Here is a 15,640-nt window from a genome sequence, read left to right as displayed (position 1 = left end):
AAGGGCTTTAGAGAAACGATGATAGCTATTAGCTTCTCCTAAACGTCGACTTAACGCTTCCTTTAAATCACATGTCAAAGTCGAGGCCCGGGGGCCAAATTTGGCCTTTTGAAACATCCAATTCAGCCTGCAGGAGAAAGTCAAAATGACAGAGAAAACATGAATTATTGTAAACTACCAACTAATATCTCAGTCCCTCTAAATACACAAACTCAACGAAAGTAGAATTTTTCCCAGGCTTATATCACATGACGGAAGTCTTTTTTTTTAATCTGAAATTGTTGAAAGAATTTAAAATCTTTCCCAAATCCAGCAATTTTTGATCAAACTACCGTATTCAATAAAATGGCTGTAAAGTAAATAAAAATTGGTTTACAAAATCAAGAGACTGATATCTGTCACTTATTGCTTGGATATAGTCGGTGCAATACATATTTTTTTTTTCTGGATGTACAAACTAGGTAACATTAATGTTACAATGCTTGTTTCCCGCCCAAAATCTGTAAGTGAGTCATATTTATTTATATAAACATTTCACAAAGTGATTTACATATCTGCTCATTCACACTCACATTCACACACCAGTAGGACAGAGCTGCCATGCAAGGCGCTAGTCAACCACTGGAAGCAAGTTGGGGTTCAGTGCCTTGCCCGAGGACACTTCAACACACAGACAAGTATAGACCGGGATCGAACCCCCAACCTCTCAATCAGAGGACGACCCCTCTGATCCAGAGTGTTCCACAATCAAACTGCTGCAAATTTTGTCTCTTGAACTAAAATGAGTTGGACAGCCCTGCTTTAAATGGTTAGTTTTTTGTCTTAGAATAAAAGTAAAACAAATTGAGCATTATTTAAACTCATTCTGATGTTTTAGACATAACGTTTATCACATCTTTCATTAGCCTGATAGCATGCTAAATGCCATTGGCTGGATTGTTTTTTCTTTATTTCTCTTCAAGAGTTCCTGACCCTCAGGTCTGTGGTCATCACTGCTCTATGAATTATAGATATTAACAACTAGACGAGGCCTCAGGGCATTGGTGGACTAACCGGAGGTGGAAGGTCACCAGTTTGAATGGGTAGTCACTGTCGGCACTTAACCCTTACTGCTCCTCATCCCCTTTGGTGTAAACGGGCAACATGCAGAGACAAAATGTCACTGTGGTGATTAAGTATACATTATTATTAATATTATAGATACTTTTTTATTTAATTACACTGCAAAGATTACAAAATTGAGCAAAACATAAGAAACTTTGTTTTGGCCGAACTCACACCGTAGAAGTCCAATTGATTTTAATCTAATCTACAAATATCTACAATCCTCTAACAGAAACAAAATTACTCTAAAAAGACACAAAAGAAATTATATATATATATATACATACAAAAAAAATAAAAATATATATATATATATATATATAACACAAATTACTCAAAAAACAAAACTACAACACTAAAATAACAGAAAATGTAATATTTAAGACAACAAAAATGTTTCCAAAATTCAAAACAATAAACAAAAAAATTGACCACAGGAACCATTTTGTACTTTCCTGTGTTAATGCAGATGATCATTATTGTAAATGCTGACATGAATGTTGATAACGTGGCCGTTATCACACAAACGTCCTCTTGGGTGGGAGTCCCTCAACTGTTCATCATTTACTCTTTTTTAGAGCAATCAAAAGCAGCACAAGTTGGCATTTTGACTGAAAAAGCTGTTAAATTATCTAAAAAGCTGCTAAATTATCTAAAAAGTTGCTAAATGATCTAAAAAGCAACTAAATGATCTAAAAAGCTGCTAAATGATCTAAAATGTTTCGCTCCAATAGAAAACAATGGGATGTTTACAGGCAGTGGGGCCGTGTGACATCATCAGTCATGTGATTTCAAGATGGCTGTAAAACTGTAAAGTAGCCCTATTTTTAAAGTTAATAAAAATAATTTGGTGCATATTAATGCGTTTTGTTAAGCATAGATATTAGGCCACATTTGTATAAAGAGTGAAGGATCCATCTAAAGCATGAAAGCCATCAGTTGCTCCACATATAAATGCATGTTTGAACAAAAAAACTCTGAGCAAAGAAACCTTGAGTTTAGCAACGACAGCTCAGCCTTCACTAAAGTTATTTTCACTGTGTTTTGTTTCATTCTTTAGAATCACACCTGATTAAACTTCCCTTATAAACATTTTATAGAGTGTATTTTCTTTACCTGAGTTCAATAGCTTTCTTATAAGACTATTAAACATTAGTTAGTTCAATAAAGCATTATTACTGCTTCAAGGCCAGAGCATTTCTGCTTTAAACACAGATATTTACATCATGATTTATCAGTAAAATAGACAGTGACCTCAGAGAAAACACACTCCAACTCTTCCAGAACAAGAAAAAACCCGATATATCGAATTATAAGGAATGATGAAGTCAGGTTTTTGGAGGAGGTGAGTTTTTCCTCCCGTTCGGTAAAAATGGACAAATGCATTGCATAACATACTGGCAAAGGAAACTTTCTTCACGTGCAAATTAACCGTGACTTGTTACGAGGAACCGTTGATTCCAGGTTTCCTTTTGGTACCGAGTAAGTTCTAAACCACCCGACCACAGCAGTTCACCCAATAAAAACAAAAGGAACCAAAAAGGAAAGTTCCAGACGAGGCACAAACCCAAACCAGTGCCAGCGGAACACAAAGACACAGAGTTTGAGTAAATATATGTTCAAATGTTTCTATTTTCAACAGTGTGCAATTTATTCTACTTTTAAAAATGATGGAATACTGGAGCAGAGGACGGGACAGGTCATTAATATTCATGTCAGCATTCAGAATAATGATTCATCTGAACATTAATATAGGAAAGGACAAACATGGGTTTGTGTGTTTGTTTGGTGTATTTTTGTTAATCTTTGTGTTTTTGTTGCATTCGTTTTTCACATTTTTGTCTCATGTTTGTTGTTTTTGGTGTTTCTAAGAATAATTTTGTGCGTATTTGTTGCCATTTTGTGTATTTTTGCTGTTATTTTGTGTATTTATCTGTATGTTTGAGTGTTTCTCGGGTCATTTTGTGTTTCACTAATTTTGTAAATTTTTCGGAGTCCTTTTGTGCATTTTGCCGTTTTATATATTTCTGTTGCTGTATTGTGTATTTCTGCTGCCGTTTTGTGTATTTCTGCTGCCGTTTTGTGTATTTCTGCTGCCGTTTTGTGTATTTCTGCTGCCGTTTTGTGTATTTCTGCTCACAAAATTAGACTGCAGGGGGGTAGCTGTATGTTGGTCACTGTGCGTTTTGGTCATTGCATTTTTCATTCAAAAGAGGATATTAAAAATCAAAAAATTGAGTGATTTTTTTATTTCCAGTTTAAAATTTTAAATTCAGATTGAAATTTCTTGCTGGGGTGAAGAAAAGAAAAACAAAACTTCATAAACCAGTTAAAATTACTTTTCCAGCACATGGAAACCATGTACCTGTAGTATTAAATGCAAATAATGGATTTTCATCTTCTTTTCCTTAAGCCTGGATTTCACTTCTAGAAAACTCTTCCATGCTCATACAATATCAACAGAAAACAGAGGTGGGTAACTTCTATCACAGCAGGGGCCACAAAAATGTGTTTTTCTGATTCAAAGAGCTGCATTATCTACATTCATGTCAGCATTTAGAATAATGACCAATCTGAGTGTTAACACAGGTAAGAACAAGGAGTTTTTATAGTAATTGTGTGTTTTTCTCTCTTGTGTATGTTTGTTGTTGTCTTGCTTGTTATGAGGCATTTTGTGTATTTTTGTTGTCCTCGTTTAGCTTGTTCATTAGTACTGTGTGTTTGCAGAGTTATTTTTTGTGTTTTTCTTGTCTTTTTGTACATTTTTTGTTACTATTTTCTGTAATTTTGAGTATTTTTATATATAATTTAGTATAGTTGTTTTGGGTTATTTGGAGTAATTTTGTTTATTACTGTTGTAGTTGTGTGTGTTTGTAGAGTATTTTCTGTGTTTTTCATGTTTTTTCCTGCAATGTTGTAATTCTTTTTACGTTTTTGATTTGTGTATTTTTCTGTCATTTTGTACGTTTACTTCGGGGACTGCATAAAATTAGACTGAGGGTCGCCAGTTGCCCATATCTGCCATAGAATAATATCTATGCAGTGTGAACATGTGTTTGTATCTCAGTAATCAGGAGTCTTTTTGTCTGTAAAACACTACATGTGGGATAACGTTCTGCTCTTTACTCAACCATCTTTATGTCACATCTCTTGTTCTGAGCCAAAGTGTTCATCACGTGTCTCGAAAGCCTCGACCAATCGTGAACCGCGATGCTGACGAGACAAGCTGAGTATTGTCATGGCGAAGCTGTTGCTGTTGACGGGGGCAGTGATGATAGCGGTGTTGGGGAGTCATTTCTCTGCCTGTGTGGGCCTTCCAGTTATTGGTGACGTCAGGTGTGACAAGTCTAGATCCCATCAGTGCTGTTTGTTAGAAAAGCCACATAAATTTATTTATTTATTTATTTATTTATTCAGTTTATTTCCGACATGGTTACATTCACTTTTTTTTTTTTTTTTTTTTTTTGTACATGCCGAAAAAGGAGACGAGAGAAGCAATTTGCTCCCGTCCCGTTTTACCATCGCAAATTTACATGGGTTTACATGTCTCTCTGGTCAAACATTCTTGAGTTGTTCTGAACAGTCCTTTTTTGTGTATTCTCATCTGTAGTCAGTGTTGTCTTTTTTTTTTTTTTTTTTTTTATTCCTCCTCCTCTCTATCGTTGTTCGTGTTGGCCTTGTTCCCTGCCAGATGTTGTTAGCATTCCTCCAGTTCAAGAATAGTTCCTCTTTCGAAGGTGTTTGGAAGGTTTTTCCCTTTTCATCCATAATGTCACCACTCGGGAATGTCTCTTTTGGACACACAAGTTTGCAGCTTGTTTTGTCTCTACATCAAGGTTAATCCAGCTGTTGTTAGTTCTATTGGCAGTGTTGTATTTTCCACTGTTAGATTTAACTTGTATAAACACATTATTATATCTTAGTTCATAAGCAAGGTAGTAATTTCATTGTACAGGAAAACGTGTTTCTAACTGCACATATGCCAATAAACACTTTGAATTTAAATTTAATGTAATCCTTAATCACCCCACCACCTAGCAATTGAAATGAATAAATGACAGACCTTTTTTACTCTTGGTTTCCACATTTAATTCAGTCTCCGTAAAATAATCACAGTCTGAGTTTTGTTTCCGGTGTTTATATAGATCTGGGTCCATATCCATGATTACCATCAGTAATGTTGTTGTTTAGGTGGATCCTTCGTATTTTCCCAAGTCTTCCATCGTTTTGATGAGGATTGGTTTTCCGTTCTCTTCTCCCAGTGGTGTGATGTAAATCCTGCAGTTCCTTGTCCACGTCTTTAAAATATTTCCTCCTTTTTTTTATTTGGCATGCCTTCCATGTGATGCTTGCATTTTTTTTTGTCAGGCTTTCATTAATAAAAACCTTCATTTCCTTCAGCTTTCTTCCTTGCTTCAGTAGTTCTCCTTGGGATTTCATATTCGTGAAGGTTATTTTTACAGCTCTGTTATCATTTTTCTTTGGCAGGAGATGGCAGGAGTTGATGTTGTCAGGGTTCAGGACAATGTCCTTCGACTCCAGGTAGTCAATGACCTGTTGTTCAATCGATTTTGTTTCTTCGTCACTCGCGTAACTCCTGGGTTTTATCTTTAGGCCTGTGATGACATCTTTCTCTCTTTCCTTTTGTTCTAGCTGTTCAACCCTGGCGTTCAACAATTTTATCTCTTCAGCATTTCTTTCATTCTTTTCTTTCAGTATTTTTGCTTCGCTTTGTAGGTTTTCCAGTGAGTTTTCCAGCGTCTTTTCCAATGACTTTATCTCGGCAGATTTCGTGGATTTCGTTTCGTAGACCCTCGCGTATCATCTCCTTGACCTTTTCCAAACCCGAATTGGGTTCTGAAGGGCCTCCCTGCGGTTTTTTCACCATTTTCCTTCAGTCTTGGGCCCAATTTTTCAGGCTGTTCAGCTGTAGCCAGCTGTAGCCAAGGTCGTGTTATCAGAGCGAATGAAAACACGTTTGCTCTCTCCAAAGACCAGAAATGAAAGGTTCACGTTCCACTTCAGAACCACTCATGGTACGTAAGGAGGGATCATACTGGGAGCTGCACTTGTAAAATGAAGCAAGGTAATATTTTCATTGGGGGTTTAGTCGTGTTTAGCAGGGTGTGGGTCAATCATAAATGGGTCATTCCATGTTGTTTCACAAATGGCCCACACACTTTGGTCAAAAAAAAACTCTGATATTTTTACCAATTGTTCTGTAATTATTCAATAGGCACAATGTACATTTTTAGTTTAACCTTTTGAGAAACGGACAACGTTGTGAGGGGTCTATGTGTGGATTTTTGTGGGTCCTCATTTTTCTTCCATTTTCAGCTTCCATTACCTAAGGAACTACATCACATAGGAAATTGAAATGTGGTATATTAATACAGCTCCACCTACTCTCTCAGAATATATAAAAATATCTGCTATACATCATATCTGGTGGAGACGCCAGCACCTCAAAATTGGAGAAAAGTTGGTGTTGCTTTGGTTCTTCAGTAAACCACTTAGCATTTGGCTCAGCTCTCTGTAATTAGATCAGCATAGAGCTATGAATATAGATTGTTCACATCACTAATGATTAGTCACATATATGCATTGGTTCTTGGGTGACACGCTCTTGAAATCCAAAAAAAATCTTTTTTATTACTATTTTCATTGGCCCATAACTGCATCTAGGAATGTAAGATATAATCGTTTTTCATAGGGGTGTGGTAAAAATATCGATACGATATATCGCGATATTTCATCTTGCGGTACGTTATCAATACACTCCCACCGAATATCTTTTTTTTTTTTTTACTTTTTACACAAGTTAAGTATTAAGCACAAGTTAAATGTTCTCAGGTTTTCAAGTTTGCAAAGAACACATTGATAATTAATATAATTATTAGCACCAAAATGTATGTGCAGTCAGCAGTGCAGGTTTAAGTTAAACTTTACACATGGTGATAAGTATAAGATAAAATGTGTGCCCAGGTTTTCATAGACCACCCAGTTGTTTATATTATAATGCACTGACTGAAATGTTAAATTTTCATATGCAGGGAAATTTTCCAGTTTTCATAAAACAAGTTCATTCTGCTTGTTAAGCAGCACTAATGTGTCCATGTTTACAGATAAGTTGATAATACTAGCACTGAAATGACTATTTTCTGCATTCATTTTGTTTTTAATGATTTCAAGTTAATTTGCACAAACATCATTAACATTATTTTAGTGAAGCATTATTTTGTATCAGTATTTCCTTATAGACTTAAACATAAAACAAGGACTAGTTGTGGTCAGTGTGTAATACACACTTTGTTTTACTTGGCTGAATTCCTTCAGTGACACAGATATCGTAATGTATTGTGGATGGAATTTCACGTGATATATCGATTATTGCAGAATCGCGATAATATCATTATCATGGCCAAAAAATATTGCGATATATTGTACCGCAAATTACCTGGTAATACCCAGCCCTTGTTTTTCTTCTATATTCTATACCAAATTTTAGTTTCCTCTGAGATGTAGTTCATGAGATATTTGAAGCTGAAATTTGAGGAAAAATATGAACGCACAAAAGATAATAATTTTAGTGTATTTTACAGCTGATTTATAGATTTCTATCATAGATGCTAACAGAAAGCTAACACAAGAGGAAGGTTATGTTTTACAGAGTTATTTATTAAAGGCTCAGTATAATTGAATTTGAACAGGTAATTGTAATCGACTTTCAGGGGAATAATAATAGTAATTTTAATTGTAATAGGAAAAAATGCCAGTCATTGTAATCATAGTGAACCTGGATAATTCAAGATGTAACTGTAATTGAAAAATGTAATTGACCCATACCCTGGTGCTAAGTATGAGACAGGCAGCAGCGTGGTTGCCTGTGCAGTGTTTATGAATGAGTTGCTACGCGCACGCACGCGCACACACATAGAAACATACCCCGTCTCCTTTCCACACACACCCCTTCAGACAAATTCCCAGCCAGGCCAAACCGAGAGATCCCAATGACCAAACTGCTGCTACGTGTGAGTGTGTGTGCGCGCTCACTCCAGCACACACAGATGTTGGGAAACCACAGTGACAACAAGTCTATTTTTAGCCCAGGCTGCAAGGACGAGTTTACAGCCGGGGAATAGTCTGTGTGTGTGTGTGTGTGTGTGCGTGTGTGTGTGTGCGTGTGTGTGTGCGTGTGTGTGTGTGTGTGTGTGTGTGTGTGGGGCTGACAAACACCCAGCAGCCTCCAGGTGGTGAGACTGAGAGCATGGAAAGCAAAGAGCGAGGGGGAAACGCTGTGGAAAATCAAACTGGGCCTTAAATGTGAGCAGTGACCACAGACGCTCACACACTAACACACACACACTAACACACAAATAGACACAGCTGGACAGACATGGGTTATGTAACCTACTATTCCAGCAGTGTTTCCAAACTCATGAATGAGCGAGTGAGTAAACGGCACACACAGACACAGGCACACACACGCTCGTACCTGCCACCTCCACGATGTCTCCAGGGACGATGTCTCGGGCTTTAATCCTCTGGACGGCTTTGCGGTTCATGCGATACACTTTTCCCATTTCAGGCTCGTACTCTTTAAGAGCCTCGATGGCGTTCTCTGCATTCCGCTCCTGATGATACAAACATGAAGTTAACACGAGGATATAGATCTATGTAGGGCCTCTGATTGTCCGTGATCCTGGAAAACAGGAAAATTTACTTTAAATCAAGTGTAAATTGCAATCTCATACTAAATATAGCCTCACATGCATGTCTTAATACAACAGAGCACAATTACACACAGTTCGTCTTCAAAAAAGGGCCATCATGTTAATTCTCGTGCAAAATATGACATATGATGAATTTTAACTTCTATACCAGTGTATCTCAAATGGGGGTACGTGTACCCCTAGGGACACGCAATGGCACTACAGGGGTGCTTGAGAGTAGCGAGGGGAAAATTAACAGCATTAAAAATATGTATATTTTTGGTTAAACATGATAATATTCGTAATAATATTATAGAAATAATCTTGATTAGAACATGAACTGAAATTACAAGAGTCAGTCTTGGTCCCATACCAGGAGGGAGATGACCGAAAATGATAAAAATGATCTATTCAGGAGCCACTAAATATTGTTTAACTCCCCTTATTTACAACATTAGATTCTTTAAAAAAGTGTGTTATCACTCATTAATCCATCATTATGCTCTTCAGATGTTTTTTCATAGTAATCAGACAAAGAGGGGGGGGACTTATACGACCCTCACTAACATGTTTTTGGGACAATGTTTAGCATTAGCAAGTGTAGCAGTTAGCTGTATATCAAATCTCATGCAAAATCTTGCAAATCTTAATACGATTAACTCCATTAATCGTATTAAGCATGTGCGGCACAACTTCAGAAAGGTTTAAGACATTTAATTAGCAGTGGTTGCCAAACTGCGGGGCGTGCCCCCAAGGGGGGGGGGCATGACTTCACTTCATGCTGAAACTCAAGCATGAAAAATACAAGAAATACAAATCTGTGCACTTCGTTAATAAAGAGCTTTACTATTGTTCTAAAATATCTGATTGCAACAAATTTCAGGTTATTTTAATGAGATTTAATTTTTTTCCAAAGAATTTTACACATTTTTTTTTTTTTACCCCTTCGTTTTTTGTTGTTGATATGGGGGGTTCTGAGAGTTTTCCCCTCGTCATGTGATGAAACGCAAAAGTTTAAACTGACGCAGAAACTAAATGACAATATGACGCAGACTAAATCCTAACTAACATGTTTTTGGGACAATATCACTGATTTACTCGATGTTATTCACTGTAATACGAGTGGTTTAATGTGTAGCAAACAGCTAGGTCTCGCGTGATCTCAGCGCAATATTGCTAAAATTAACTCCATTAATTGTATTAAGCATGTTTGGCACGACTTCAAGAAGTTTTATAGCTTGGAAAGGCATATGATTAAAACAGCGGATCTCAAACTGCGGGGCGCGGCCCCCGGGAGCCTTTTCATTCCTCAAAGTCGGGGACACAGCAGAAAAAGTTTGGGACTACTGGATTAGAGAAAGCAGATGAAACGCAAATGTTGAAACTAATGCGGAAATTCAATGGAAATGGTTAAAACTCTGGAAAAATAGAATTAATGAGATTATGAAATGGAAAAACTGGAGGATCACACACCATTGCACCAACACTTTACTAACATCATTTAAATGTAACAATGTTTATAATAGAGAAATGGAGGGATAATGATAGAGACAGATAGAGATAGATACTTTTTCATTCTATGGGAAATTCTAATTCTGATTTTATTTTTTTTTAGATATGATTGAAATAAAAAGGGGGAAAAAAACATTCTTCCCGACTCACAGAAAGTATCTGTAGTCTCTAGGTTTTGAATTGGACCAACATTCACCTGCTTCAGACAGAGACACGTGTTAATCGTGGACTCTCACCTGCCACACACCAATGACCGCATTAGCAATGAGGATCAGAAGAATAACAATAGGCTCTACAAAGGCAGTGGTTGTCTCCTCTCCTTCTTCAAACAGAGCCAACATCTGAAGAAAGGAGAGAAAAAAAACACCAACATCATCTTTCTCTCCCAGGAGACCTTTAATGTGTGCGACGCTTTCAGGTGTCGGAACACGACCAGACTTTTAAAATCACGGGTCAAACTTGACTTCATTCCTGGATGGCTGCAGTCCTGCATGTTTTTAATGCTACGTTGCTAAGAAATAATGCATATGAATGAATTACATGATGCAGCCCATAACAGTAGTGAGTGTAATATGTAATGTAGTTATTGACTTTAACGATAAACCTGCAGCAGTTTGTCTTTTGGTTTGATTATTAAAGAGATCCTTCTGTTTTTCACATTATATATATATATATATATATATATATATATATATATATATATATATATATATATTATACATTATACATTTTTAAAACGCAAGGTGGATTATCTGTCTAATTTAATGAAAATGAAACAATTGCATGAATTAGAAGAAATAAAGTGTTTCATGTTGAAACTTCAATATTTCCTACCTTTAATAGGTTTCATTTATTCAGACGACTGTTTTTCAGGAAATTTACTTCGATCTTCTGACATGTTTCGACTGTCAGCTGCCAGTCTTCTTCAGAGGCGTCTGCTGATCACTTTGATGTGAAAAACAGTAGTCTGAATAAATGAAACCTTTACATATAATTCAAAAAGAACTTGCTGAAATTTATACATGGAAGTAAATTACTTCCTACCTTTTTAGGTTACTACTAGCCTTCCTCATTATTTTACCCTGTAATTAAAGTGAAACCGTGAAAAGGTAGTACTTAAGTGTTTTTCAAACTGGTAGTCCTTCGGACTATGCAGTACCTATGAAGTAACTCACAGTTTCAGAAAGGTTGGTGACTCCCGGTTTAGAGCAACCGAAAGCAAGAACAGAACAAGTTGGTATTTAGACCTAAAAAGCTGCTAAATGATCTAAAAAGCTGTTACATGATCTAAAAAGGTGCTAAATGGTCTAAAAATCAGGCTGAAGGTTTCACTCCAATAGAAAACAATTGGCAGTTTACAGGCAGTGGGGCCCTGTGACATCATCAATCACATTATTTGAAGATGACGGAACACAGGATCTAAAACTGTAAAGTAGTCCCGTTTTTTAAAAGGTAATTAAATGAATATGGTGCAAAATAATGTGATTCGTTAGGCATAGATCTTCTAATCAGTACATTTCAAAAGTTTTTTGGCAACTTTTGTAAAAACAGTGGAGGATCCTTTTAAAAACTAAATCTTTATGAGTCGACTAAAACTAGTTTGAAAAGGGGGAGTAAAAAATGTCTAAAAGCTGAGTTCACAGGACTAATTAATTATTTATCACTCGTCTCTGTAGCACAACAGCAGCATGCTACATGCTGGTGCTCTGCTAAAGCTAATCCACCCATAGAAACGTAAGGACTTTACAGCGTATCAAACACAAAAGGCCACGTCAGAGAAGCTTAAGCAGAGTTAATGTGTGTGTGTGTGTGTGTGTGTGTGTGTGTGTGTGTGTGTGTGTGTGTGTGTGTGTGTGTGTGTGTGTGTACAGCCTGACATATCAGAGACGAGAGATTCCAATTTATTCATAACTGCTTCTTTAGGGTTGAACGGAAGTTCAGAACGAGAACAGAAGGTTTTTTTGGGGGTGAAGAGTTCAACGCTGATGGAAACTAAAACATTTCCACTTCACAGTGTGTTTTAAATCTCATTACATTATTCACATTACGTCTATTAATGTCAACAGACGGCTTCACATAAAATCATATACACAGAAAACAACCTCATTTTGGAAAACACATTGGTCGTGTTCACAATAGCATACTAACGTACTGCACACTCAATGAGTATATACTGTCTACTATTTACTATTAGTATTATTAGTATGTACTACAACGACACAGACTAAATATTTCTGTTGATTCTCCAACTTTGAACGTTCTCAAATCATTTTAAGTGAGTAGAATATCAACATGTGCTCATTTCATCCATAAAACTCACAGAAACTTCAAAATAAGAGCCCTATTTACAAATGCGTTAAAAAGTAATGGAAAACAAGAGCTGCTTTTATTTTGAAAAGGGGATGTTTTATTTCTAGCTTGAAGACAGTCCCAGGACGACTTTACATTCCACTCGCAATGCATCATGGGGCAGGTGAGTATGAGTGGTGTGTCCAGGTATTTCTCACGCACTCAGTCTTTGCATGCTATCTAATGTGAACGCACTACTTACTAACCCTGACATCAGACTTAGTGTGAGTACATGACATTTACAACGCAGCATAAACCTCAGACAAAAGCCTAATCTCCTCTTTGTCAGATATTGTCAGTTATCTGGATCAATGATACTGATCATGGCACCATGATCATTCACAGGTTAAAGGCTTGCAAGAAATGTTTATCCTCTTGAATAACTATAGAGTATCTCAAAATGTATGGACACGCCCATTTTTTTTCCAAAAAAATCACAATAAAATGCGCAATCCAGAACCAATTCAGATGAAACTCAGTGGAGTAGTTGAGGAACCAACCCGACATATCAGTGTCAAATTAATTAAAAAACAGTTACTTACAAACCAAGATATGCATTTTTTTAATTTTTCCAATGACGAGATAAAATAATTTTTCCATCTTGGAAACTGATCCAGAATCAGTATATCACGGAAACGGATTAGGGTCAATTTTGATGGAGAAAATAATTTTTGGCAAGTCAAGAATAAGTTTGAAATATTGAGATTAAAGTTGAAATTTTAATCTTGACAATTCAACTTTATTCTTGATTTGCCCAAAAAAAATTTCTCCATCTAAATTGGCCCTAATCCTTTTCCGTAGTATAGTGATCTGAATCCTCTCTGAAATATAATGGACTCTTCCATGGCGTGAGATCTAACTTTTCTTAGAATTTAGTCAAAATCAGTTTGTACTTTTGACGTAATCGTGCTAACAGACAAATTAATAAACACCTGTGGAAAAAAACACATAGAAACTTTACATTTTAAAATTAAGTGAAATGTTTTAAAAAGTGCTATAAAGAAACATAAATACACATGTTTATCTCCAGTCCTGAAGTGTCTAGCAGTCATTACATTGGGTCACAAAGACCTGAAGTGACTTCAGTGAAACCACATGGTTGTACAGCCTCGGGATCCGAGTTCCACTGCAAACCAACTATTTAAAGCACATTAAGTCTCTAAATTCAACTGCTTTGCTCAAAACATAACCTAACATTTCATGCTAATGATGGGAACTGTTACCTCATCCATGTTTCTGCCCAACCTTTTTCTTTTTTTAGGAGTATTACTCAATTTCACGCTCAGACTTGGAGAATGTGCTGGAATAGGTGGAAAATGTTATTCATTTTGTTGTGAGGATTCCCTCCAGCCTTCAGCGACCTTGACCGCAGCCGGACCAGGTCCGACATCGGAGCGCTTTTGATTGATAGCCGTTTCCACTTGGCACCAGTACTGTTCCCTGCACTAAGACTGTATCAACAGAAGGTGGAAAAGGCTGTTAAACACAAGTTTCCACACGAAACGGGACCAGAGCTGAGCTTTAACGAGGGAATAAAGCTGCCTTAGAATAATTGAAGTGTCTGTTGGTGCCAAATTTGTGGCTAGCGTCCATTTAGCTCCTAAATCTCCCAGGGACAGATCAGAGAAATAACAGACATTTATTCACTTTGTTGTACTCACAAAGGAGACGAAGGCAGCGAGCACCAGGATCCTGACCAGGAGGTCTTCAAACTGCTCCGCCACCAGCTCCCACAACGACTTCCCTGAAACACGTTAGACAACATGCTAAGCCTTTCCTGTTTTCATCTACTACTTCTTTTTAAAGTGAATTCAATTTCAATTTAAGATAAATACACACAGACAAATTTGATAAAATTGATCAATAATCAATAAGACAACACGATCACAAGAGTTCTGATTGGATTTTGTTTTGTGACCAAATTATAGTTTAGTTTTTATTAATCAATGAAAATCTCAATATGTTCTGATGTAGTTTTTATTTGCATGTATTTTTTTGTATTGGTAAATTGTAAAAATTATTTTAATTTCAAAATTCAAACTTTAGAATTTTAAAAGACTTTAAAATTAAAACTTAATTACATTTACTTTTCATTTAAATGTAATTAAAAATGTAATTTCAAAATTCTACTAGTAATTTTGAATTTAAAAATAACATTTTGAAATAAAAAATTAAATGTTAATTTTAATGTAATGTTAATTCAATTACACTTTACTTTTAAAACATTTCAATTAAAATAATTTTTACTATTTTTACAATTTACCAATTTAAAAAAGTTCATGCAAATGAAAACTACATCAAAATATATTGACATTTTCATTGACTAATAAAAACTCAACTATAATTTCGTCACATGGGACGAAATCCAATCAGAACTCGTGTGATGATGTGGTCTTATTGATCATTGATCACATCACTACTGTCTGTGTTTATTTACAAACATTAAAGCTGCCGTAAGTAGAATAAAAAACATCTCATGGAACATTGTTTGTAAAAAGATAATAGATTGGCTGAAAAAGAGCAACCCGCTCCTTGATTTCTAAAGCTTGAATACAAAGCCAGGAGAACATGCAGAGGTCCAACGTCCAACACTTTGAATTACAATATGATCAAATATTATGGATTTTTGACCAAATTATATCAAATAAAACTTACATACTGCAGCTTTAATACCATTAAACATCATGTTGATAATAAATGGCAACTGAATCTTTAAAAAATGCATACACATTTATGCTTTATGTTTTCAAACAGATTTAGTTGACAAATCTTAAAGGGATATTCCATTGTTTTTACAAGTTTGGCCTTAAATCTTTGAAACATATATATTAGAAGATATATGCCAAACAAAACACATTATTATGCACCATATTTATTTAATTGCCTTATAAAATTGGGACTACTTTACAGTTTGAGAGTCTGTGTTCATCCATCTTGAAATCATGTGATTGATGATGTCACAC

At 35.9% G+C, this 15,640-nt stretch overlaps 1 protein-coding gene across 2 annotated transcripts in view; it reads right to left on the bottom strand.

The window, feature by feature from the left end:
- LOC114475344 (sarcoplasmic/endoplasmic reticulum calcium ATPase 2-like) overlaps nucleotides 1–15,640 on the bottom strand; it is a 90,804-nt gene that overhangs the window by 41,509 nt on the left and 33,655 nt on the right. For both annotated transcript variants that reach the window (XM_028466046.1, XM_028466045.1), the window contains exons 3-5: nucleotides 14,339–14,421; nucleotides 10,565–10,669; nucleotides 8,600–8,738 (exon numbers count right to left, since the gene is read on the bottom strand). In XM_028466046.1, the coding sequence (XP_028321847.1) occupies nucleotides 8,600–8,738; nucleotides 10,565–10,669; nucleotides 14,339–14,421 (327 nt within the window). The remainder of the gene's footprint in view (nucleotides 1–8,599; nucleotides 8,739–10,564; nucleotides 10,670–14,338; nucleotides 14,422–15,640) is intronic.

The sequence above is a fragment of the Gouania willdenowi genome, chromosome 14 (genome assembly GCF_900634775.1).
Source record: "Gouania willdenowi chromosome 14, fGouWil2.1, whole genome shotgun sequence".
Classification (NCBI taxonomy): Eukaryota; Metazoa; Chordata; class Actinopteri; order Blenniiformes; family Gobiesocidae; genus Gouania; species Gouania willdenowi.
Note: the sequence above shows the minus strand (reverse complement) of the source record. Positions and strands in the feature narration are given on the sequence as shown.